Genomic DNA, 24,009 nt, shown 5'->3' with positions numbered 1-24,009 from the left:
CATTTGATATCACTTATAGGTGAAATCTAAAACAGCAATGATATATATAAACAAGCTCATAGATACAGAGAACAAGAGAACAGATTGGCAGTTGCCAGAGTCAGAGGCGGAATGTGAGAGAAATGCGTAAAGGGTATCAAAAGGTACAAACTTTCAGTTGTATTACATGGGGATGTAATGTACAGCATGGTGACTACTGCATTGCACTTTTGGAAGTTGCCAAGAGAGTAACTCTTAAAAATTCTCATCACAAGAAAAAAAATTGTAACTATGTAAAATGATCATTTAGTAATACATACAAATTTTGAATCATTATTTTGTATACCTGAAACTAACAGTGTTATATGATAATTATACCTTAATTTTAAACAAATAAATGTAACTTTAAAAATCATTTTTAAAAAGCAAAAAAAAGTAAGTACCTCCACATCCACAGGGACAGGCTTGATGGTTTATGAAGTAGTTACCATACTTCAAAAGTTCATACTTGTCCCTTACTAGTAAGTCCCACAGAATGGATAGAACATAAGCGTGGCATAGAGAGGTCACCCTGGTCCCATCTTGGTCTAAACTTAAAGACTAAGCACCATAAATATACATCACGAGTACAATCTTATCCAGTCTATAGATTAGGTTAAATGGCCAAAGTCTGAGAACATCCTCAGCAAAGGTGTGCAAGATGATTAGGGTGTGTTCATCTGGGCCTCCTCCACAGGTTCAGACAGAACCATTTACAGTTTGAACAAGGGTCCCACGGCAACGAGTTGAAGAGGCCTTTAATTAAAAAAGCTTCTGCTTAAACACAAGCACACCGGTTAGGATTTATAATGGGAAATTCCAAATAAAATCTCCAAATTTGCCCAAAGTACTAAATTTGAGTCAAAACAAAAACAAAAAGCACTGCAGGAAATTCGCATAGAAACTGGGACCATGAATTCACAGCTTCTGGACCCTACTGAGCAACAACACAGTTACCTTCTAGGTTCTTCCTCTTATTTCCTTTCCTTTTATTTATCTTTTGAATGGGTAAAATATAGGTAAACCTAACCACCATGTGATTCTTCCATTGGGTGTAACAAAGTTACGACAATAGTAATGTAGTTTCTACCTCTCTTGATATAATAGTTGTATTTCATTGAACAAAATCAAAATTCTAGAGAATATGAAATGAGAAGTAGTGCTAAAAGGATTGGGAAAATATTTAGAGAATTTTGTAGCTCTCTGGCTAGTTTTAGTATACTTTACTTAGTTTTAAGTTTGTAGGCCAAGAGGTGAGGGCCTAAACTCTAAATATTTTTCAATCTCAACATTATATTTACAACATTGTGTCTTCTATATGGTAGAATATTTTCCTGGAAGAGGATTAAAGTCTTGAAGATACCTATACCTTACTTGGAAAGAAGAAATTTATTTAACTAAATAGGCTGTCTATATTTTATATTTTCAACATGTTTCTCTAAACTGACTCCCTTCCTTCTTTCTACCCCCAAATACTACCATATTTCACTGTCATGTCATGTCAACAAAACTCTGTTATACATCCTCATTTTGGTATGGTTAAAATCAATATCCACTACATTATCTTATACTTTAATGCTTTGGATCCTGATTTTTGCCTCTATCATTACTAAACTTGGTTTTTAAAGGTATCAAAATCCAAAGACCTTTTATGAGTGTGATAACATTTGATGCAGTGAAAGTTCCCACATTATAACCCCAGATGCCTTGGTATTTCACTCTACTTTATAGTATTGGCCCTACCCTGCATCTCTCGGATCATTCTTTTCTTATTTCCTTCTCTAACCCCTTTCTTTCTACCTTTTACTGCCTTCCTTTCAGAGAAATGTGTATATTCCTAAAAATTAGCAAAATTTCTCTTGATGAAACATCCTTATGATTTCATTTAGTATCTTAATGTGTTTTATGGACAGTCCCTGGCCTGCCTTTCCTGAGCACCAAACAATATTTTGAAGTGTTGGGTATTTCTCCTGAAAGTCAGTATAAAACTACATCAAACTGAAATTATTTTATTCTCCCAGAATCTTGATTTTCTTACCTGTGTGGCTTTATTATGTAACATTATGAATTGTTCAATTTAATTGATCAAAGCTTGCAATCTTGATGTCATTCAAGTTCCATAGTTTTTACACTCACACCTTCATCCATTCAATCGTTAGCAAATGCTCATCTATGTTGGAGGCTTCCACAGATATCTATTCTGTTATATCTTAACTAGAGGCCCAGTGCACAAAATTCGTGCACTGGGGGGGGGGGTCCCCTCAGCCCAGCCTGCACCCTCTCCAATCTGTGACCCCTCTGACATCCTTCTCACAATCTGGGATTACTGGCTCCCAACTGCTCACCTGCCTGCCTGATTGCCCCTAACCGCTTCTGCCTGCCAGCCTGATCACCCCCTAACAACTCCTCTGCAAGCATGATCAACGTCTAACTGCCAGCCCAATTGCCCCCAACTGCTCTCCCCTGCAGGCCCAATTGCCCCCAATTGCCCTCCTTTGGCAGCCCGGTCACCCCCAACTGCCCTCCCCTGTCGGCCTGGTCCCTCACAGCTGCCCTCCCCTGCCAACCTGTTTGACCCTAACTGCCCTCCCCTGAAGGCCCAGTCACCCCCAACTGCCCTCCCCTGAAGGCCCGGTCACCCCCAACTGCCCTCTCCTGTCAGCCCGGTCACCCTTAACTGCCCTCATCTGCCAGCCTGGTTGACCCTAACTGCCCTCCCCTGCAAGCCTTGTCCCCCCAACTGCTCTCCCTCCCCTGCCAGCCCAGTCACCCCTAACTTCCCTCCCTCCCCTGCAGGTCTGGTCACCCCCAACTGCCCTCTCCTGCAGGCCTGGTTGCCCCCAACTGTCCTCCCATGAAGGCCTGGTTGCCCCCAACTGCCCTCCCCTGCTGGCCCAGTCACCCCTAACTTCCCTCCCCTGCAGGCCTGGTCACCCCCAATGGCCCTCCCCTGCCAGCCCGGTCACCCCTAACTGCCGTCCCCTGCTGGCCTGGTCACCCCCAACTGCCCTTCCCTCCTGGCCTGGTCGCCCCTAACTGCCCTCCTCTGCTGGCCTGATTGCCCACAACTGCCCTCCCCTGCTGGCCATCTTGTAGCAGCCATCTTGTGACCACATGGGGGCGGCCATCTTTGTGTGAGGGTGTGGCAGTCAGTTTGCATATTACCTTTTTATTATATAGGATACATCAGGAACTTCAAGACCTTTTTGCCTAGATTATTGAAGTGGCCTCCTAACTTTTTTACCTCCAGAGGATACGTATTCTTAGAGCAACCCTCTAATCATCTATGCCCTCTGTACAGTTATAAAGCAAATTAAAAACCTTTGTACAATTATAGTAAGCCATCAGGAACTTATGCAGGGACAACATGGTCAGAATTGTTTTATATAGATTATTTCAGAAATAATTAGTATAAGGAATTTTGGGGGGGTTAGGGTAGGATGGAGAAAAGAAATGTTAAGGAGTAGAAAAAATGAACAGGAGTTCCAGGTAGGCAATTTTTTTGGTAGTTCAGAAGATAATGAGTATATAAACTAAGGAAATAGATATGGAATATAGGGATTTGTACTTATTTCACTAGCCTCAAGCCTATGTGGATATGCATTGTTCATTTTAAGCTCCCTAACATCTAGAAAAATGCCCAAGAGAGAGCCGATTTCGAGTAAATGTCCTATGAGTAAAATAACTACAGATATGCCAAACAAAAATTCAATGCATGGTTAAGTAAGGAATAGGGTGGAATACGGAAGATCATAAGTATAAAATTTGAAGTTGGATCTGAATCAGATCTATTAGCTGTGTGACTTTGGAAAAATAACTTGACATTCCTGTGCTTCATTTATTTTTTCCATTGATAAATCAAGTCAATAGAAATCCCTCATAAGGTTGATGTGAGAATTAAAAAGGGTGATGATGCATTGAACGTGTTTAATAGTTTGCCTGGCTTTTAAGTGCTCCAAGAATCACTACTTATTCTTGCATTACTGTTATAAAATCTATGTACCTACAAACATACATACATGTATATAAACATTTGTATAGATACACATCTATAAATCTCTATCTATATCTATCATCTATCTATCTATCTATCTATCTATCTATCTATCTATCTATCTAATCTATCATCTATCTATCCCACCCATATACATGAAGAGTAATGATGTGTAGCACCTGGTGTGGAAATTCAATCAAGGCATAAGAACTCCAGGCTGGTTAATGGATATTCTGACTTGTCCCTTAAATAAAGGGTTTTTATGGATTAAAATAATTTTAAAAAGTACTCATATTCCATATCTGCCCCATTGTTGATGTTTTTGTTTTATATTAGTGTCTTTTTATTCACCTGGATTATAAATTGTTCTGATTTGAAGCAACTACTAGTATTTTATCAAGTAAACCTGACACTATTTAAAACTCCATTATACTTTTATGCCTCAGAATTTTTTTAAAAATATATTTTATTGATTTTTTACAGAGAGGAAGGGAGAGGGAGAGAGAGTAAGAAACATCAATGAGAGAGAAACATCGATCAGCTGCCTCCTGCACACCCCCTACTGGGGATGTGCCCACAACCAAGGTACATGCCCTTGACTGGAATCGAACCTGGGACCGTTCAGTCCGCAGGCTGACGCTCTATCCACTGAGCCAAACCGGTTAGGCCTATGCCTCAGAATTTTTGTTCTGGGAAAGGTTTCTGAAGATACTCTGCTAAGGATTAGGAAGCAGCGAATTAAGCAAATGGGTATGAGTGATGAGTCATAGGATTTGTATACTCCCTGATATTGATCTTTCTGGGTTGCTTCACACAGTGTGAGTGTAGAACTGCCTTACTCCATTTCTAGAAACTAGTAGAGGAGCCCAGAATTTCCATAAAATCAGATTTACTCTAATAAGTAAAATACTTATAAATTTATGTTATGTCATAGAATTAAGGATTTGAAAACAATATGCCACAGATTTCAACTTTAATTCACTTACTAGTGGCCCGGTGCATGAAATCTGTGCACTTGAAGCGGTCCCTCAGCCCGGCCTGTGCCCTCTCACAGTCCAGGAGCCCTCAGAGGATGTTCGACTGACGAATTAGGCCTGCTCCCCAGCCATCAGTTAGACATCCTTAGTGCTGCCAACAGAGGCAGGAGAGGCTCCCACCAGCACTGCTGTGCTCACCAGCCATGAGCCCAGCTTCTGGCTGAGTGGCACTCCCCCTGTAGGAATGCACTGATCACCAGGAGGCAGCTCCTGTGTTGAGCGTCTGCCCCCTGGTGGTTAGTGTGTGTCATAGTAACTGGTTGTTCTGCCGAAACAGCTCTCCAACATACCCCGAGGGGTCCCAGATTGCAAGAGGGTGCAGGCCAGGCCAAGGGACCCCACTGGTGGACAATCGGGGCCGGGGAGGGAAGTGGGAGATTGGCCAGCCAGGGAGGGGCTGTGGGAGGGCTCCAGGGCCTGTCTGGCCTGTCTCAGTCAGTCCCAATCATTCCAACCCCAGCAGCAAGCTAACCTACTGGTCAGAGCATCTGCCCCCTGGTGATCAGTGCATGTCATAGCAAGCAATTGAGCAGCCTTAGCATGTCATTAGCATATTATGCTTTGATTGGTTGAAAGGCCAACTGGAAGACCGGACACTTAGCATATTCGGCTTTTATTATATAGGATTATAACTGGTCTCTAAAGCATAAAATTATGTATTTTTAATTTAAAAATGTGCACTCTTAAAGAATCCATACCGATGTTTGTCAAGAGGCCTTACACACACAGTTACTATATCTTTATGATCAGAATAATTATCTTTTTAAAGAAAGACAAACCATATTGAGTAATAACTTTGTAAAAAAAAATAAGTTGTGTTGTTTATAGAAGGGATGCAAACTAATGATAACTTATCTACACTAATAAAAGAGAAACATGCAAATTGACCGTACCTCCACTACGCCCACAAGCCACGCCCACCATCCAATCAGGAGCGAGTATGCAAATTAACCCAACCAAGATGGCTGCGGCCAAGGAAGAGAGCAGGAGGCTTGGGTTGTCCCCGGTGATGGAGGAAGCCAAGCTTCCTGCCCTGCCCTGGCTGGCCCTGGCCTCTGCTCAAGGCTACAAAGTTTTAATTATAGAAGAAAAATAAATCCCAGATACCAGGGCCTCCGCTTGGATCGCTGGGGGCCGTGGCTGGCCTGCAAACCACCACAGGCCCCTTGCCCAGGCCGCCCCACGCCCCAAGGGAACCCCCACCCTGATCCGGGACACCCTTCAGGGCAAACCAGCTGGCCCCCACCCATGCACCAGGCCTCTATCCTATCTAATAAAAGAATAATATGCAAATTGACCATCACGCCAACATACAAGATGGCTGCCCCCATGTGGTCAAATATGGCTGCCCCCATGTGAACACAAGATGGCCACCACAAGATGGCCAGCAGGGGAGGGCAGTTGGGAGGGACCAGGCCTGCAAGGGAGGGCAGTTGGGGATGATCAAGCCTGCAGGGGAGGGCAGTTACGGGCAATCAGGTTGGCAGGGGAGCAGTTAAGCATCAATCAGGCTGGCAGGGGAGTGGTTAGGAGGTGATCAGGCTGGCAGGCAGAAGTGGTTAGGGACAATCAGGAAGGTAGGCAGGCGAGCAGTTGGGAGCCAGCAGTCCTAGATTGTGAGAGGGATGTCCGACTGCCCGTTTAAGTTCTGGCCTAAACTGGCAGTCGGACATCCCTCGAGGGGTCCCAGATTGGAGAGGATGCAGGCTGGGCTGAGGGACACACACCCCTGCCCCGTGCATGAATTTCGTGCACCGGGCCTCTAGTCCTATATAATAAAGAGCTAATATGGTAATTAGACTGAACAGCTGAACAACCTTCCAGACGTCCTTCTGATGACCTTCCAGATGAAGCCAGGGCTGCAAGGGCCAGCCGAGGCAACCTGGGCTGCAAAAGTTGAGCCCCTTGCACGAATTTTGTGCATCGGCCTCTAGTTTTGCAATAAAATTGGATACTTTTACAAATAATAAAACCATCCATGCCAAAGTGACTCACTCAAGTTAATTAATTTTCAAATGCTTCAATGGAGTTATTATGTATAAAGCCTCAGAATAATGAAACCAAGCTTTGGATATTCTGTGGAATTAGCAATTATTCAAATAATTTCCATGGATGTTAAATGCTAGTAAAATGTGCTTTTAAAATCTAAGAACAATATTACTTTAGGAGAAAAAGTTATGAAAAAGCCAGAGAAGTAATTTTTGAGTTTTGTATAAAAATGAAAGGTTAAATAAAAGGGCTTAAATACAAAGTCTATAAAAATCATATAATCTCTCTAAGAGTTAAGGAGGTTATTTTAATCAACTGCTTAAGGAAACTAAGGAAATAGTCTGAATAGAAATAATCTAAATGCCCTGAAAAGCAATATGTTTGAGTTTAGATATGAACTATCAGTTTACCAGGGATGTCATATAAAGTTATTTTTGAAGCAAGAGGCAGCATAAGGAGGAGATTTTATTCTTGATTCATTTTATGTTTGACTTGCTGGTATGAATTATTTCTAAAAATCCAAACTTTGGAGAGACTGCTATGAGCTTTGGATTTCTGAAGGATGTTTAAGAATGTGTAGTGTCACATTATCAATTCAAAATTCTCATCAGCATGGTAATAAGCTAATCTAGTGACAAAGTTTTAAATGATGTATCCTTGCTTGTCACTGAAGAGAAATCATTATACTAGGTGAGGAAATTATCCTTAGGATGAACATAAGCTACAAGAATAAAACATACTTTGTAAAAAAAATCTTATTGATAACCAGTAACAATAATCACTAGCAATAATACATCAACTTTGTGTTTATTTATGTCTTTCTTCCTGAACTTAAAAAACAGTTCACAGGCATGGCTTCTCCACCTCATTAATTTTTATTATACCCCAATGAGGTATGTATTTATTAATGCAAAAGTACATTATTAACATTGACTGAGCTGAGACATGTTTATAAGTATTCGTTTAAGTAAAAGATCCTCATGGATAGACATTTAGACATATGAGGGGTAGGTTAAAAGGGGAAGATGAACCAGTATGCAGCAGCTGCTCAAATCCATTAGCTGCTTAGATCAAAATTTAGAAAAGAATTTATAAATGAATGCAGTGAATAGCTTCATGATTAAATTCTAGTTACATTTAAAGAATTGGTTTGGTTTTATGTCAGGCTAATTAAACTTGCTATTGAAGTGATGTAGGGATGTTGTTATGATCTCTATATAAAGCCTCAAATGAGAAACTTCTATGACAATTAAATGTCAAGAAAAGATTTTCTTCTCTTCAGAAACTTGGGGAAAATTAGAGTCCTTTAAATGTTTGTATTTTTCCTTTTGTTCTGACCACTGGATTCCTAAGTAGTATTTATGTTTTGACCACAATAATTATGAGACATTATGGCCTACACTATCTGGACCTCTTACTAAGAAAAGCATTGTTTTTCTTGGTACTCTGTTTACTTATTTACATACTAGAGGCCCGGTGCATAAAAATTCATGCACTGGAGGGGTTGGGGAGGTCCCTCTGCCCAGCCTGCCCCCTCTCACAGTCCAGGAGCCCTCAGGGGCGGGAGGCGACCAGTGATCAGGGGAAGGCGATGCCCCATCATACCTCTGCTGCTACCACTGCCGGCAGCACAAGCCTCGGCCAGCCCTGGTTACCTGAGCCTCAGGCAGCCCTAGGTGGCTGGGCAACCAACATCCGAAGCTTGCCTGCGCCTTGGGCGTCGGCTGGGCAGCTGCCATCCAAGGCTTGCCTGCGCCTCAGGCTGGCCCTGGGTGGCTGGGGCGCTGAGGGCAGGTCTGGCCGCACCGTGTGCCTGCCGTCCCCCACCCCCCCCCCCCCCAGCTGGGCTGAAAGGACTGGGAGACTCTGGCAGGGCTGAGGGGACTGAGTGCCACCATCTTGTGGCTATGGGGGCCGCCATCTTTGTGATGGCATGCTGGTCAATTTGCATATTCCCTCTTTATTAGATAGGACTAGAGGGTCCCTCGGCCTGGCCTGCAGGATAGATCTGAAACCAGCTCTCTGACATCCCGTGAGGGGTCCTGTATTATGAGAGGGCACAGGCCAGGCCAAGGGACCCCACCGGTGCATGATTGGGGCCAGGGAGAGATGTGGGAAGTTGGCCAGCGGGGGAGGGATCGCGGGAGGGCTCTAGGGCATGTCCAGCCCATCTCGCTCAGTTCCGATTGGCCAGACCCCAGCAGCAAGCTAACCTACCAGTCAGAGCATCTGCCTCTTAGTGGTCAGTGCACATAATAGCGACTGGTCGACTGGTCAACTGTCTGCCCCCTGGTGGTCAGTGCACATCATAGCGACGGGTCAACCAGTCAACTGTCTGCCCCCTGGTAGTCAGTGCCCATCATAGCGAGCAGTTGAATGGCCTTAGAATATCATTAGCATATTACGCTTTGATTGGTTGAACAGCTGGCGGGTTGACAGGACACTTAGAATATTAGGCTTTTATTATATAGGATTTATTTATTGTAGTACATAATTTTATATAGCAAGTCATATAATTCACCTTTGGAATGATGTTAAGATAAACATACTATTAAAATAAATATTATAGCCGAAACCGGTTTGGCTCAGTGGATAGAGCGTCGGTCTGCGGACTGGAAGGTCCCAGGTTCGATTCCGGTCAAGGGCATGTACATTGGTTGCGGGCACATCCCCCGGTTGGGGGGTGTGCAGGAGGCAGCTGGTCGATGTCTCTCTCTCATCGATGTTTCTAGCTCTCTATCCCTCTCCCTTCCTCTCTGTGAAAAATCAATAAAATATATTTAAAAAAAATAAATAAATAAAAATAAATATTATATATGTATATATATATACATATATATATATATATATATATATATATATATATATATATGCTATTTTGCATGTGTTAATATGTTGAGTGAAAAATCAATTGGAAAAAAGCTTTAAAATATACTAAATTTGTCTTATATTTAACTTAATTTTTCCACATACTAGGTATAACTTACTATTGCTAAATCACCAGGAAAAGGTGCCTACACTCACTTTCTTACCACCATTCTCTTCAAAACCCACAATCTATGACAATATTGTCAGTTTTTGATAATAGCCACAGTAATCTTTGTCTTGTCTCAAATTCATTTAGTTAATTTAACTTTCCAGGTCCTAACCATGTATCATCCAATTATTTTTTTAATTATAAGGAGAAATATTTATCAAAATAATTAATATGATATTAAGAAAAAAATAACTATATAGCAAAGTTATTGTAAATCCCCAAATTTCAGATTTATAAAAAGATCTACTTAATTTGAAAAATTAAGAAAGTGGTTTATTTACTAAATTTGAACAATGAGAAGAAAGACATAATGATTACATACTTATTTTTGTTACTACTATTTATTTTTGTTATATCATGCAGGTATTAATAAATTAAATATAAAATGGTGTTTGGTGAAGAAATCTTTTGTAAAGATTGTAATATAATTACAGTTTGAGAGAGGAATTGAAAATTAAATTTAGTATGTCATAAAGTGAATATAATACCTATTTATGTTATAATAGGAAAAGATTGAGTATCACTATAGTTAAATAAGATATATCATCTATAAAATGGATTTACATTTTATAAAATAACAACCTACTTTTGTTATGAGGATGAAATGAGTTAATGTATTTAAAACATTTCTGCCACAAAAGTAAGTATTCAATAAATACTGGGCTGGGCAAAAGTAGGTTTATAGTTGTGATTACATAAAACTCAGTTTATTTTTGTATTATTATTCATTAATTATTGTATTATGCTCCATGTGAACAACTATAAACCTTCTTTTGCCTACTCTTGTATAAGCTACTAATATAAACTCAAGACTTTTGTAAAAAGATTTTTAAAAATCTCTTTTACTAAACTATTTTAGTAATGTCATCCTAACCACCACCAGAACTTATCTGAAACAATTTTATATGCCCTTATAGCACCTAGATTTTTGTTTCTATAACATTATGAAGTAGCTACATCTAGGCTTGACTTGGGGGGTGGGTAATGGATCAATATGTAATTAGAAGAAAGCTAGAATATCTTAAAATATATTTCTGGTTAATAAGAGGACAAAGAAGCCAGAACTAAGAGAGTCACAGTAGACAAATTTGACAATTTGCATATGCATATAAACAAGTTCAATCTGCAAACATTCAAGCAAATCTGTTACTCAGAATCATAGAGTTTAATATTATGTATGTGTGTATCTATAATATATATGTAATTTTCATGCAAAGGAAAGATGACTCTAATAAGATATGTTTATATTTTATTATCTTTAATAAATATATATCTATTTATAATATAGATTAGTACCTTTTGCTAGAAATATAATTAGAAGAGACCCATCTAATGTTTATTTAACATTGTATAATAGGTCTTAGAATCACATCATGTTAAGCAAATGTAATATTCCAAAAGGCAAAAGCCTATGTAAAAGCTATAGATTTAAAATATCACTGATAAACCAAAAATAACGTTCGAATTATAAGAGGCTGAGTCCATTAAAGAGGTCTCATTTCTGAATGAAGCAACCAAATTTCAATTGGCTGATAATTCAGACACTGACTCTAGATTGGGTAATATGATCCTCTTTTCTATTTTATGTTTGAAAGTCACAGTAGAGAAACGTATTTGATGAAGTTGTTGTAAATATATGTGTGTGTGTATATGTGTGTATATATATATATATATATATATATATATATATATATGATAACATTAATGTATAAAAAGTAAAAATATGTACATAATAAAATTGTTGTAAACTCAGTAAAGTATCTATATATTTAAAAGCCTAAGCAACCGGATGACTGAACAACTGAACAACCGGTTGCTGTGACACACACTGACCACCAGAGGGAAGACGCTCAATTCAGGAGCTGTCCCCTGGTGGTCAGTGTGCTCCCACAGCCAACCTCCCGCAGCCAGCCAACCTCTCACAGTCTCTCCCCCAGCCAGCCAACATCCCACAGTCCTGCCGCCCATTAGCTGGCCCCCATCAGCCCCGATCGAGGGGCTGGCCGGCCAATCTCCCGTGGTCCTCCCTCCCCCAGCCAGCAGGCCCGATCGCCCCAATAGGGACCAGACGGGACAGCCCAGATTGCCTCTGATCGCCGGCTATGCCGAGGGACCCCACCCGTGCACAAATTCGTGTACCGGGCCTCTAGTAAAAGTATAACTCAAGAATAAGCAGAGTTTAGTTATAAATATTAATGAAAAGATTAATAATAATTTTGATAATTTACCAGTTTTGTCAAATTTTATGACATTTAAAACAATAGACTCATGTATTAGATTTGAATATGTAATTTGATTAAATAGGCTTTAATAATTATTTAAATTTACTAAGTCTTGAAATATTAGTTGTGTAACGAATATTTAAATTTTTACATATAGTGGTTGATAGAAATAAAGAATTAATAATTTCAGCTTTAAAATGTGTCAAGAGTAATGAGGTCCCTCCCACCCAAAAGCCCTTTGAACTTTAAATATTCTATTAACAATTAACAGTGAGTTAATGTATTATGGATCTATGAGGCTGGACATAGAAAATCATAATGTAAAGGAAAGTTGCCACAAAGTTTTTTTTTTTGTTTGTTTTGTTTTTTAATGTTATTTTACTTTTGTATCTATCCTTTCACTTCCTTTCAGAGGCACTTTTCTTTTGCTCACCAATTTCCTCCCTCATTTTCTGCCCCTAATCACACAACTATCTTGACTCCTAGCATCCGGTAGTATCCATGCTCATACCTAAGTATACTAGAAAGCAAGTTGATTGACTCTTCACTCTCTCTGTACCATCTATATTTGCATTTTTGTTCCCAAATATCATCTGGAAAAAAGATAAAACTAAACCTAAAGAAATTAATTTTTATATCATCAGTATATACATGATATCTAGTGGGGGACTAATTTTGAGACAGGAGTGGCCTTCCCTATGAAAATGACTGACTGCTACAATCAGGCATGTTTCAGATCTTATGCATACCGGTTGCTGTGACACACACACACACACACACACATGGCCTCCAGAATACAATGTTGAGTCAAGGGTAGTGTGTGTGGGGAGGCACAGGGACATAAATGCTACCAACAAATACATATATATGTCTACCCAGATGTTTATGCTAAAAATAAAGCAAATATTGCTCTAAATTCATCTCAAAACAGCTTGATGCTGTACAGGTAAAATAGATAGATGATGGATGATGGATAGATGATAGATGATAGCTTGATAGACAGGCATAGATAGACAGATGATAGATGATAGATAGAAGATAGATAGATGATGATAAATAGATGATAGATAGGTAGATAGATAGGTAGGTAGATAATAGATATAGATAAATAACAGTGAGCTTTCCTTGTCTAGTCATGAACTGTACGTGCTGGTATCAATGTGCTCACTGCAGCTGGGGGTGAGTATTTGATAGCTGTGACTAGTCTTTGCAGGAATCCTAGGAAGGCACAGTCATACAGACATGTAGGATCTTGACTTTGGGTGGTGAACACACAATACAGATGATGTATTATAGAATTGTACACTTGCAACTTATATAATTTTATTAACCAATGTAATCCCAATAAATTCAATGAAAATATTTTTAAAAGGCATGTAGGCTCTTCTAGTAAATATATTTCTCCTCTAAAGCATGTAGAAAACTTCACCTATTTTGCTGCCACTGTTGATTTTGGGAGGAAAATAACCCATTTGATATACAGGCTACTATGAATCAGTGTATATGTCTCAGATTGTATAGTGCAAAGAAAAAGGTATAAGCCAGTAATATTTGCATATCATGTTGTCTGAATTTGCTGAAAAGACTCTATTGAACAGAAAAGAAATTAGGAGGATTATTTTGTATTATTAAGTTACTTTTTAAATCCATATTCTGAAAAGTATTAGGTTCTTTGATGTACCACATAATTATTTTCTAAAATAAAAACAATATATCTAGGCTACTATCATGGCATATTTGGTGTACCGTATTTTCCGGCGTATAAGACGACTGGGCGTATAGAAGATTTTCCTGGGTTAAAAAGTCGTCTTATACGCAGGAAAATACGGTATGTTAAGTACCTTTATAAACTCCTTAGCCAAATCTACTTTGAAAGACAGTATTTTGATTTTTCTCGGGCCTAGATCAATGTTCTCCAAACAGATCCATTATCATTTCTTTCTTTCCTTTTGTCCTTCACACTCGTATAGTAGGGTATTTGCACTCTGATTAATTAGAAATAATATGTGATGAAGATTGTATAGAGAAATCTTAATTATTCCATTCTTTGGGATGTAATTTTAACTTAAAAATCATTTTGTGATGAATTATGTAGCCAATATAGTTACATATAAATTATTAACACAAAGATTCATGACTCTCCTATCTATATTTTATAATTTGTAATCCTCAAGAATTTAAATCAAGTAGGATTACTTACTAAGAAATAAAACTAAGATTTTTTCACCTTGTACTCTATCCTCAATTTGGTGTAAGCCCTCATCACAAGTTAAACAATTGCAAGAGTTTTAAAATCAATACATTTGGTTAATTAGATATATGATCTATTTTAGAAAATGTATATTATAGTATATAATATACATTTTCTAAAATATATAATATATATATATGATCACACATGGTATCTTTTCTCTAATAAAAAAAATTGGAAAAACTGGTTAGGAAGTTCTAGTCAGAATCTAAAATATTAGCATTTCAGAGGCATTTCTTTGGTTAACTACCAGAAGCAGAAGTTTTATACTATGCAATTTTATGTCCAGAAGATTCTATAGCAAATACACTATAATAAACAGTAAAAGAATAGAGGCAGAAAGTAGATATTTTAAAAAGCAGACAGAATTAGAAGTCTATTTTTTGCTAGATTTCAAAAGATATTTGAGTTCTAAAACTATCTGCTTTCATGAATAAGATTTTTTTTTTCCTCCCAGGCTAAAAGGTTGTTTATTTTAAGAGGACAGCCTTGGCTGGGTTGCTCTGTTGGTTAGAGCGTTGTCCGGATACGCCAAGTTTTCAGGTTTGATTCCTGGTTAAGGCACATACAAGAATCAACCAATGAATGCATAAATAAGTGGAACAACAAATCAATCTCTCTCTCGCTCTCTTGCTCTCTCCTGCCTCTCTCCCTAAAATCAATTTAAAAAATTTGAAGAGGGCAAAGATTTCGGGGAACTTCAAAATCTCTCAGGAGGAAAGGCATTGTTTTTCTAGTTTTAATCCTTACCAAGATTTTTCTACTGTTTTAAAATCTGAGGTTTTAGGCTTTTGCATAACTTTGAAATTACATATATTCACAAAGAAAAAACACATAAACTTTACTCACAGGCAAACTGAAGTATGGCCTCTCTACTAAGAATACTTCCCAAAGTGTTGGCTGCTAAACACTGGTAATGGCCAGAATCTCTTGCTTCACTTGGATTGCTTATAATGAAGGTCCCGTCGATCAAACTGTAGCGATAATCACTTTCCAAATCAATTTCTGTTCCATTTCGAAGCCATCTAAGGAAAAATCAGAAGACAAATTGTGAAAATGACTTGAGACATTATAATACTCCCTGGGAGTGTCAGAATTTCATTGAAGGGAATTTTTAAGACTTAAGAAAAAAAAGTAACAGTGAATTTTTACCTGTAATTGGGGACTGGATTGCCACGAACTTCACAATTCAGTGCTACTTTCTTTTCATCAGAATCAGTTGGGAAAATTATATCATCTGGTTCTTGCACAAACACTGGCCCATAGTCCACACTTTCTGTAAGGACCAAGATAGATACAGTTTAAAATTTCTTGAAATATCAAGACATGTGTTGTTGTTTTTTTCTCAATTATGTTTGCATTCAAAATTCTTGCTTTTTCCTTGTATTCAATGCATATTACCAAAAGAAAGGCTTTGCTATGAAATTATATTGTTTTAGTAGATTGTAGAGATTTAAATAGATTTTTTTGTAGTTGACTGAGAATTCTCATAAAAATAGGATATATATAATGGAAAACAAGCATTTCAAGCATTACTTTTGTATATTTTAAAATATATATCTTTATATTCACCTAAAGCAGAGTATTATTATGTGAATAATACTAAACAAAAACATTATTTTAAAAACCTAAAAGTTTGTAAGCTCTTAGAATGTTAAAAATAATATACAATAAAGAAAAAATATATGAATTAATATTGTGTTATTACTTAGATGCTGCGGATATAAAAACATCGGCCCTGATGCGTTCTTTATATATTCCTTTTTTCACTTATTCAATCAAGCACTACTTAGTGCTGATAATGCTAAAGTGTAGAAAGAATTATTTATAATTCAAAGATGAAAACTCTGAGGTTCTGATAGACTTCTGCAAAATTAACCACACCCTAAATAGTTGATTTTAACTAAGATTCTTTGGTGTCAAATCTTATGTTCTGAAAAATGTCAAAACAGACAAGAGGTATAAAAGATTGTCATTCTGGAGAATAGCAGAGGGGAAAGACTTGCTAAATTATGGACTGAAAAACAAGTGACTAGTCTGAACAACATTTATTCTATTATGACTATCCATACTCTGTATCTCTTTGTTGTTCATTGTCAACTCCAAAAGTATCTTAGCGTGCACTCTCTCATCCTTTCTCTCTCATTTTTCTCTTAGAAATAAAGTTCATTGTAAGGGGTGAAAAAGCATGTGTCTAGGTAGAGTGCACCAATTCCCAGCAAAGAGTAATCAATGATGATACTATCTCTGAGAATATTATTGATTTATCTTTAATAATAAAAGGGTAATATGCTAAATAGACCAGACGTCTTCTGGACATCATTCTGGATGTCCTTCCTGACGAAGTCAGGGCCAGAGGGAAGCCAGCCTGGGTCCCGGGTGCCTGCCAGCGGCCATAGGAGGGAAGCAGCCCGGGATACGGGTGCCAGAGGGAAGCCGGTGCCAGCAGCCTGGGGAAGGAAGGCCTACTCTTGCACGAATTTTTGTGCATCGGGCCTCTACTTCTTTTATAATCATGAGTCCATCTATTAATAAAGATAATACATTTATTGCTTAAAGCAATGTCCTTATACTTTGCAATTTTTAGCTTGATGGATTTGTAACTTGAGTAGATAGACTTCAAAACTTACATGACGGTAAATCAACACAAAGATCATGATAATCAATAAATCAAAATCTTTACTTAACATGGTAGAAATCTTTGAGATAGTTGTGTAACAGGCAGATGCCATCACACACAATGTTAATTTTTCATAGGGCTAATGTTTTTGAGTGTGTTTTTTCTTGAACGGACTTTTAATGAACAGACTACAAATATTTGTAGATGGCTGAACTTAAAATGCTAGTGGTTATTATCTGTGAAATATTAGATTGTATTTCAAGTGTATTTTCTTCAGAAGAGGATTGTTTCAGTTTTGAAATGATCTTTGGTTCTCTGCTACAAAGAAAGATGAAATCAGCATCCTTTTTCTCACTTCCCCCCACTTTATTTCCTAAATTTTCTCAGTTTTGTTTGTTAATCACAGTTCACATGGTTTTTTATTCATAGTTATTACCTATTATGATATTAAACATTTATTATGTCTTTTCATTATGGGTTTCCATTTTTGCTTCCTATTTTTCCCCCCTAATTTAAAGATCATATGTGCTATATTCCTTGTTATATGGTTAAGAATATCAATTTGTTGTCTTTATAACTAAAAGAAAACTTGACTGGGTGTCAAATTAGTCATTCACTCTTAATAACTATAGATATCCTTCCACTCTCTCTCTCTGTTCACGTTTAATATTACCATGGTGATGTCTGAATTCTACATTGACTTTCTTCACTTCCCAGGGACTGGAGTTTATGCCTGGATGCCCATAAGCCTTTTTCCTCATCCTTTAATTTCAAGAATTTTGCTAGATATATATTCGTGTCATTTTGTATAGCTTGCAGGTTCAAGAATTTCTTTTTTCAAGAACAAATCTTTTTCCTTTGTTCTGTTCACCTTATATCACCTAGGCCAGTGGTCAGCAAACTCAAGGGTCCCAGGTTCAATTCCGGTCAAGGGCATGTACCTTGGTTGCGGGCACATCCCCAGTAGGGGGTGTGCAAGAGGCAGCTGATCGATGTTTCTCTCTCATCAATGTTTCTAACTCTCTATCCCTCTCTCTTCTTCTCTGTAAAAAATCAATAAAATAAATATATATATATATATAAAAGAACTCCCCCCCCCCGCCCCCGTCAATGGTGTCCTGCTTTACCAATGTTAAAATCTGGTTACCTTACCCTTGGGAGATGTCCGACATAACTTTCACAATCTAGGACTGCTGTCTCCCAATTACTTGCCTGCCTGCCTTCCTGATTGCCCCTAACCGCTCTGCCTGCCAGCCTGATCACCCCCAAACCACTCCCCTGCCAGCCTGATCAATGCCTAACTGCCCTCCCCTGATACCCCGGTCACCCCCAAAAGCCCTCCTTTGCATATTCCCTCTTTATTAGATAGGCTTTTTTATTTAGCATATTGGACAGTCCTAACTGGTTTGACTCAGTGGATAGAGCATTGGCTGATTGATGTTTCTCTCTCATAGATGTTTATAGCGCTCTATCCCTTTCCCTTCCTCTCTGTAAAAAATCAATAAAATATATATTATATATAAAAAAACACATTTAAGATTCCTCCATATCTGCCTGGCTGGTGTGACTCAATGGTTGAGACCCCAGGCTGCCACCACTGGAAGGGGATCGAGCCCTGGCCAGGCTGAGACCCCAGCCCAGGCTGCCGCCTCAGCCTGGCTGGGGATAGCCCGGTGGGGGTGCACGGCTCCAGCCCAGGCTGCCTTTGCTGGCCTGAAGATAGCACGGTGGGGGTGCACAGCCCTCCCGGCCTGAGACCCCAGCCCAGGCTGCTGCCACTGGCTGGGTGATCATGCAGTGGGGGTGCCCGGCCCTGCAGGCATGAGACCCCAGCCCAGGCAGCCAGCCCAGCCAGTGGATCCTGTGGCTTGGGGGCAGCTGAGACCCCTGCTCCCAAGCCACCCCGCTTTGCCAGGGGATCCTGCAGCTTGGGGGCGGGGGTCTCAGACCGGCTTGCCAGGGGATCCTGCAGCTTGGGGGCGGCTGAGACCCCCGCCCCCAAACAGCCGCCACTTGCCAGCGATCCCGCGGCTCACGCTGGGTGCTGGTGCCTCCCAGCCAGACACCCTGGACTGCTGCTACTGGGCGGACTCCGCTGGGGCTAAGAGGACTGGGAGCCGCCATCTTGTGGCTATGGGCGCAGCCATTTTGTAGCGGAGTGATGGTTAATTTGCATATTACTCTTTTATTAGATAGGATTGGTTGCTATGGGCCTATCATTTCAGGGTATGTGAAATCCTGTAGTTACAAAAATCATGCCTGGTCCACCATCCTTTCTCTCTCTTCTCTGAGGGAAACATATTTCTCCCAAAGAATTTGCACTTACGAAAGTAATAGATCTTCAAATAGTTAACTAAAACGTGGAAGGTAGACATGTAAGAAAGGTAATGACTAAACTTTCCTGGATAGCTTTCTCTTAGTTTTATATCAGAAAAATAAGATACACTATAGGATCATTCAGATTATTTGGGAAAGATGATCTCAGTTATGGGGGCAAGCCAGGGGCAAGGTTTAGAGGTAATTATATAGAGTGACATAAAGTGGAGATGTTTAATGAATTATACTTGTAAATCTAAACTGACATTCATATAAATATATATATCTATAATACTAAAAGCGCAATATGAAAATCGACTGAACGACCTAACAGCAGAACAACCTAATAGAATGACCATCCGGATGACCTTCCGGACAACCATGCTATGACACACACTGGTGCCAGGCCAGCTAAGAAGGGTGCGATGCAATTGGTCAGGGGTCGGGGGGCCCTGCATCCCCCGCAATCACCCCACAGAGGGAGGCCCAGGCCACCCTCTGCCCAGCGATCAATCGCAGAGCCTTGGCCAGGTGGGCAGGGCCTCCCTGTGCGCGGCAATCAGTTGTAGAGCCCTGGCCGGGTGGGCAGGGCCTCCTTTTGTGCAGCAATCGATCCCAGAGCCCCAGCATGGTGGGAAGGGCCTCCCTCTGCATGGCAATCAATTGCAGAGCCCTGTGATTGATCACCTCAAAGAGGGAGGCCCAGGCTACCTGACCCGCAGCACTGAGGCGGTAGGCGGGGCCTCCCTCTGTGGGGCAATTGATCTGGCGGCCTTGAGATTGCCCTGCAGAAGGAGGCCCAGGCCAGCCAAGTGATCGCACCCCACACCTGTTGCCCACAGAGGGAGGTGACCAGTGACTGGGGAGGGGGCAGCCGTGCACAGATGGCAAGCAGTGATAGTGGCAGTGGCAGGGGCGGGCCTGCTGCCTGAAGACGGGGGAAGGAAAGTCCCAATAGGCCCTGATTACCAGCCAGGCCTAGGGACCCTACCTGAGGTGTCCCAGATTGCGAGATGGCACAGGCCAGGCTGAGGGACACATTCCCATCCCCCTCCCCATGCATGAATTTTGTGCACCAGACCTCCAGTGTGTATGCACACACACACACAAACACACACATCCTATATAATAAAGAGGTACTATGCAAATTGACCCTCACACCCTTGAACAAGATGGCCACCCACATATGGTCAAATATGGCCAACCCCATGTGGTCAAAGATGGCTGCCACAAGATGGCTAGCAGGGGAGGGTAGTTGTGGGTGACCAGGCCAGCAGGGGAGGGTCCTTGGGGGGGACCAAGCCTTCAGGGGAGAGCAGTTTTGGGGAACCAGGCTTGCAGGGGAGGGCAGTTAGGGGTGACCAGGACTGCAGGGGAGGGCAATTAAGGATGACCAGGCTGGCAGGGGAGGGCAGTTAGGGGCAACCATGCCATCAGGGGAGGGCAGTTAGGGGTGACTGGGCTGGCAGGGAGGGCAGTTGGGGATGACCAGGCTGGCAGGGGAGAGCAGTTAGGGCAACCAGGCTGGCAGGGGAAGGCAGTTGGGGGTGACCAGGGCTGCAGGGGAGGCAGTTGGGGGCAGCCAGGCCTGCAAGGGAGGGCAGTTGGGGGCAATTGGGCCGGGAGTGAGCAGTTAGGCATTGATCAGACTGGCAGGGGAGTGGTTAGGGGGTGATCAGGCTGGCAGGCAGGCAAGCGGTTGGGAGCCAGCAGTCCCGGATTGTGAGAGGGATGTCCGACTGCCAATTTAGGCCTGATTCAGGATCGGGCCTAAACCGGCAGTCAGACATCCCCCAAGAGGTCCTAGATTGGAGAGGGTGCAGGCTGGGCTGAGGGACAATCCCCCCAGTGCACAAATTTCATGTACCGGGCCTCTAGTATATTTATACTATATTTATACTAGAGGCCCGGTGTACAAAATTCGTTCAGTCGAAGGGGTCCCTCAGCCTGGCCTGTGCCCTCTTGCAGTCTAGGAGCCCTCAGGGGATGTCCAACTGATGGCTTAGGCCTGCTCCCTGCAGGTCTAAGCTGTCAGTCGGAGATCCTTAGCATTGCCACAGAGGCAGCAGAGGCTTATACCACCATCACTGAGCTTGCCAGCCATGAGCCCAGCTTCTGGCTGAGCGGCGCTCTCCCTGTTGAAGCGCACTGACCTCCAGGGGGCAGCTCCTGCATTAAGCATCTGCCCCCTGGTGGTCAGTGTGCATCATAGCGACTGGCCATTCTACCTTTTGGTCAATTTGCATATTAGCCTTTTATTATACTAGTGGCCTGGTGCACGAATTCATGCACAGATAGAGTTCCTTGGCCTGGATGGTGATCGGGGCCGATTGTGGGGGCCAGCCGGCCAAGGGGAGGAATTGCAGGATGTTGGCCGACCAGAGGGAGGGACCACAGGAGGCTGTCCAGCCACTGGGAGGAGGCACCATGGGAGGTTGGCTGGGCGGCCCCCCCGATTGGGACTGATGGGGGGCTGGCCAGCCAGTGGGAGGGACCGCAGGAGGTTGGCCAGTTGCGGGAGGTTGGCTGGCCACAGGAGGTTGGCTATGGGAGTGCACTGACCACCAGGGGGCAGCTCCTGCATTGAGTGTCTTCCCTGTGGTGGTCAGTGCATGTCATAGCAACTGCTTGACTGGTCTTACGGTCGTTCAGTCATTTGGTCATTCAGTCGCTTAGGCTTTTATATATGTAAATAGGATTCTTCTTTCTCCTTTTCCTTTTTGTTATCCCTGAGTTTTAGTAATAACCTCATCCATTCTGGTTTCAGCAAGACCAGAAAACAACATAGAATTGCGGAAAAGTGATGCACATTCATATTTAGGCTAGTGGTTCTCAAATCTTTTATTAACAGATATTTTATAATCCATCTTTTATAAAAAGTAGTAAATATTCTAACTTACTTATATGAATTTTTAAATTTAATAAAAGGCAAATAAAAAAATAGAAGTACCGTATTTTCCGGCGTATAAGACGACTTTTTAACCCAGGAAAATCTTCTATACGCCCAGTCGTCTTATACACCAGAAAATACAGTAGCATAAAATAGTATTTAATTTATAGGTAAATTCTCAGTGACAATCTATCTATATAAAACTAATATGCAAATCGACTTAACAGTGGAAAGACTGGTATAACTGGTAGAATGATTGGTTTCTATGACATGGACATGCACTGACCACCAGGGGGCAGACGCTCAATGAAGGAGCTACCCCTAGCCCAAAAGCCTCGACCGACCGCCAGTCACCCAGCAGAGGGAGGCGACCAGTGATGGCGGTGGCGGTGGTACATGATGGGGCTGACAAGTGGGTGGCGCCAGGCCAACTAAGGTATGTGCGAGCAGGGACCCCGATCACCCCGCCAGTTGCCCTACAGATTGGCCCTGATTGCCAGCCATGCCTAGGGACCCTCCCTGGCCAGGGGAAGGGGACATGGGCGGTTGGCCGGCCTGCCTGCTGGTGGAACTCCTGGTCGAGGGGACAATTTGCATATTAGCCTTTTATTATATAGGATATACACTGAGTGGCCAGATTATTATGCGTTCAGTGATCATAATAATCTGGTCACTCAGTATATATATTATTTGTCAATATGACCAAAAAATGGATATAATTTTTGATTCATTCACACCATACAGCTATTGGTGTGTTGGCTGTTGTCATTTTCTACTTGACAATAAAAGGGAAAAGAGGTCAGTGCCTCTGCCTAAATAGTCAAGTATTGCATGTTTTAAAAATTCTTCTGGCACACTGGTTGAAAATCGCTGGACTAGAGCAATAAACAAGAAACAATGACTGTGTGAAGTTAGCAGGTGTTGGCAATAGTCTTCCATGAGAGATGCCTGAACAGCAAGATAAAGCTCTCCCATGCAATGATGAGTCTGGGCTGATCTGCCTTTCTCCCAGTGGAGTTTCGTGGAGCACTGTTATGTATATTATTTATGGAGACAATGATTTCCCTTGTCGAGTCCTGTCTTGGGATCAAGCTGATATCTCACCCTCTCTAATCCCTTTTGAAATTATTGCCACTTATTGATAGGCTACCCAGATACTAACTTTCCTCCTGCCAAGACGTTTTAGGTATCCTCTAATCCGAGACTCCTACAGCTAGGTTCGTAGGGAAGCCTTACTTCTTGACATTGGATCATGTTTTCTGTTGTTCCCTGGATCCTGGCCAGAGATTATTACGCCTCCCTATATTCTAAACTTGCCTTTCAGACTTAAATCCCTTTTAAACAATTACATCTGTGCCTATTTTTTCTCAAAGATTAGGTCTAATGCCAGATCCCAACCCTCTCCACCTGCTGGTTAGCTCTAGCTTATGGTCTTATCTAACTTATTTATATAATGTGACCTATGTGTATCAGTAGTATAATCTAGAGGAAATATTAGCCTATTATGTCCCATACAGTCATATGCAATGCACTTTTAATGATCATTAATATATTTTATGTGAGAATTTCCAGAAATTTTGAAATGTTTAACTAGAAATTGCCCTATAATGACACTCACAGTTACTGTATAATGTG

General features: G+C 41.1%; 1 protein-coding gene across 3 annotated transcripts in view; it reads right to left on the bottom strand.

Annotated features, from left to right (window-relative positions):
* The window catches only part of CNTN5 (contactin 5), a gene marked incomplete at both ends in the record, with an annotated part of 647,340 nt that overhangs the window by 418,282 nt on the left and 205,049 nt on the right, over positions 1–24,009 (bottom strand). For 2 of the 3 annotated variants that reach the window (XM_079788975.1, XM_079788976.1), the window contains 2 exons: positions 15,398–15,573; positions 15,701–15,824. The exons of the other annotated variant lie outside the window; for it this stretch is intronic. In XM_079788975.1, coding sequence (XP_079645101.1) covers positions 15,398–15,573; positions 15,701–15,824 — 300 coding nt within the window. The remainder of the gene's footprint in view (positions 1–15,397; positions 15,574–15,700; positions 15,825–24,009) is intronic. 3 annotated transcript variants of the gene reach the window in all.

This window comes from Cnephaeus nilssonii (assembly GCF_951640355.1).
Source record: "Cnephaeus nilssonii genome assembly, chromosome: 13".
NCBI lineage: Eukaryota > Metazoa > Chordata > Mammalia > Chiroptera > Vespertilionidae > Cnephaeus > Cnephaeus nilssonii.
Note: the sequence above shows the minus strand (reverse complement) of the source record. Positions and strands in the feature narration are given on the sequence as shown.